This window comes from Atta colombica, unplaced genomic scaffold (genome assembly GCF_001594045.1).
Source record: "Atta colombica isolate Treedump-2 unplaced genomic scaffold, Acol1.0 scaffold110, whole genome shotgun sequence".
In the NCBI taxonomy this organism is placed as follows: domain Eukaryota; kingdom Metazoa; phylum Arthropoda; class Insecta; order Hymenoptera; family Formicidae; genus Atta; species Atta colombica.
The window spans coordinates 256,224-259,517 of NW_017259196.1; the positions used below are offsets into that span (position 1 = coordinate 256,224).

General features: G+C 27.7%; 1 protein-coding gene across 2 annotated transcripts in view; it reads left to right on the forward strand.

Annotated features, from left to right (window-relative positions):
* Nucleotides 1–450: 450 nt before the first annotated feature.
* LOC108693883 ((11Z)-hexadec-11-enoyl-CoA conjugase-like) overlaps nucleotides 451–3,294 on the forward strand; it is a 15,401-nt gene continuing 12,557 nt past the window's right edge. Inside the window, exons 1-5 of one of the 2 annotated variants that reach the window (XM_018203063.1) lie at nucleotides 451–552; nucleotides 636–766; nucleotides 1,183–1,388; nucleotides 1,483–1,665; nucleotides 1,784–2,007. In XM_018203063.1, coding sequence (XP_018058552.1) covers nucleotides 507–552; nucleotides 636–766; nucleotides 1,183–1,388; nucleotides 1,483–1,665; nucleotides 1,784–2,007 — 790 coding nt within the window. In that variant the 5' untranslated portion in view covers nucleotides 451–506. Of the gene's footprint in view, nucleotides 553–632; nucleotides 767–1,182; nucleotides 1,389–1,482; nucleotides 1,666–1,783; nucleotides 2,008–3,294 lie in introns of those variants that run through there. The other variant, XM_018203062.1, reaches the window with a different exon arrangement.

A 3,294-nucleotide genomic window follows, 5' to 3' on the forward strand; every position in this document is an offset into this window, starting at 1 on the left:
GACATAAAATATAAAAATGTTTTCATAACATATGTTTACCTACATTTTATAGTTATATCACAATACGATTGCATATTATCTTTAAAAGATAGTGTAATAAAGAAGTATTATAAAATAATTATTGTAATCTATATAATGATAATGAAATGGTAAAGAAAAAATTATAATTTCTTAGAGTTATAAGCTTTTGTTATCACTTCATTATCATCATATATTATATGCAGTAATTATTTTATCTTTTTCATTGCATTATCTTTTCTGATATAACATTGCAGAATAATACTGTTACGTAATTAATGATTAAAGTTATGTTTTACAAAGATATTTATAACGTATATTTAACACATAGCATGTTATCGAATTTATCTAAAATTTCTGCAATAACCGGAAAGTCAATAAATGATAAAGCATTGATGAAAGAATCATACAAAACTGATTATAAATGGGAAATCGTTTGGAAAAATGTTATTATTTTTACCTATATTCATCTTGCTGCCATTTATGGAATGTACATGGCTTGCTTGCATGCTAAATATTGGTCAATTCTATGGTGTACGTATCATTTATTTGTTTCTTTGCTAGATTACGTAAGCTTCGTAGGGTTTATCAAATCATAACATATCTATAATTTATAGTTGTTGCTCTTGGTACAGCTGCGATGATAGGCGTTACCGCTGGCACTCATAGATTATGGTCTCATCGATCTTACAAGGCAAAGTGGCCCATGAGACTTATTCTCATGATTTTCCAGACCATCGCTTTTCAAGTAAGTTTAACTTTTCTCCTCTCGCCAAAGTGTTGCACAGAATGACACAATTAACACTTACAATACATGTACAATTTGATGCCTCATTCATCCAAACATAGGTCACTAAAATCTGTCAGTTTTTTTCACTTATTCAGAATGGTTAAAAAAATCTCTAAACATTCACTAACATACTTCAACTTTATAGAATAAATATTGAAACTTTATTTTGGAAAATAATAAAATGTAATATAATTTATAATTACCGAAAGACTCAAAGAAACTTGCACGAACAGGAATTGGTCGGTCACTAGTGATTCAACCTTGTAAAGGTTAAATAGACTAAAGATAAAAATCCTACATTTTGTTTTTTTTTAATAAAATTTTGTACTTGATGATATTATCTATTATCAATGTAATATATTGTATTTTATTAGGATACTATTTACCAATGGGCCAGGGACCACCGCGTGCACCATAAGTTCACCGATACTGACGCGGATCCATATAATGCGCGTAGAGGATTTTTCTTCTCGCATATCGGTTGGCTTTTAATTCGCAAGCATCCTGATATCGTTATTAAAGGCGCCACGATCGATTGCAGTGACCTCATGCAAGATCCACTTGTGATGTTTCAAAAAAAGTACGAGAGGCACAGTTTATTTCTGCCAGAAACCAGAACAAGATGTGATTAGACATGTAATTTAATTATTTTATATTCACATTTTTTTCCTTAGATGGTATAGATATTTAATGCCGCTCTGTGCTTTTATTATACCAATGTTAGTGCCTTGGTGGGCATGGAATGAGAATTTATGGTATTCATGGCATTTAACAATCTGTAGATATTGCATAACTCTAAATATTACTTGGTTGGTGAATTCTGTGGCTCACAAATGGGGTATGAAACCATACGACAAGTACGTATTAATTATCAAACATTTATATGCACTTTAATATAAAATTAGTAAAATTATTTATATATTGTACATTACAGTATATTTGATATTCCGTTGATATTTTTACTTTATTATGCAGATCACTCAGTTCTACTGAAAATATTGGAGTTTCTTTGTTAACGTGTGGTGAAGGCTGGCATAACTATCATCATGCCTTTCCCTGGGATTATAAAATGGCAGAAATTGGAAATTATAAATTCAATTTGGCCAAAACTTTTATTGACTTTTTCGCTTACATTGGTTTGGCTTACGATTTAAAGACCGTATCTGTTGATGTAATAAAAAAACGTGTTCTTCGATGTGGTGAGTCAACTGACAATCCAACTATTACGTAGGATAAAATATTAAATAAATTAAATTTTTATTCAAAATTTATTATATTTTGAACTTGTCTTGTACAGAACAATTTACTTTATATTTTTGGTTTAATTTTTAATATATATATAGTCAAATCAATTATCTTTTTAATTATTTCATTAAAACATTAAGCAAAATCTTTTCTCTATTTTTTGTATAACTTATATACTTGTTTATGCGAAAAAATATTTTGCGACAAAATAAATGTGATGTCGAATTTTTTTTTGTGTTATTCTCTTCAATCCAAAAAATGTATTCGTAAAATAGGTTTGAATGTGAAAATAGACGTTTTTATGCAATCAATATAAATTTCTCAAATAAAAACGTGACATAATAATTTAGAAATCGTATTAAGCGTCAAAAAATTGTGAAAAATAATTATAATAATCTGGCTCTTCCCTTTTTTGTTAAACATTGTTATTAATTTTATATATATGTTAATTTTATATATGTCAAACATTGCTATTAATTTTTATGCAAGTACATATATGGTATATATAATAGTTCAAGATTGAATTATTTAAGCAATGAAGATCCAGTTTCGACCGTTACAGACATTTTAATTTCTAGTATTGATTGTGACTCACATATGTGAGTCACAATCTAAAATAATAATTATATCTAAAATAATAATTTATAATATCATTATTAATTTTATACACAACTTTTTTTTGTAAATAATTCGTACGTTTATTTACGTACTCACTTAATTACATTTTATCAAACCTAAAGTATGCAATCGATTTTGTTGACCCTCACTCCGCTGCACAATACTCACGAATAGAAACTTTTTCAGTGCACTGTGCACTGGCATGACTTATCTTTCTTTCATATCTGTACCACTGTCTGGTGGAGCAATTAAACATAAAGTAAGTTTATTAACGTCGTTTAATGTTGATCAATTTAATTTTGTGAAAAATTACAAATGTCTTGCTATTATTTGTTTCTAATTGATATAACGCGTATTTAATATCTATCAATGTGATAGAAATACTTTAAATATAATGACAGTGTGACGAAAATTGCCTTTATTATGCACGACGTTCATCACAAAGTTCTCATCATGACATGCGTGATTAAGTGTAAAGTTATTATGACAAGAAAAAGACCGATTTTATAATTTAATTTTCTTAATTCTTTGTCTTCTATAACATTTACAAAAGAAATTCTCTGGGAAAAAATGTTTCACATATAATTATATCATATATAATATTATATAAAATTTTATATAAT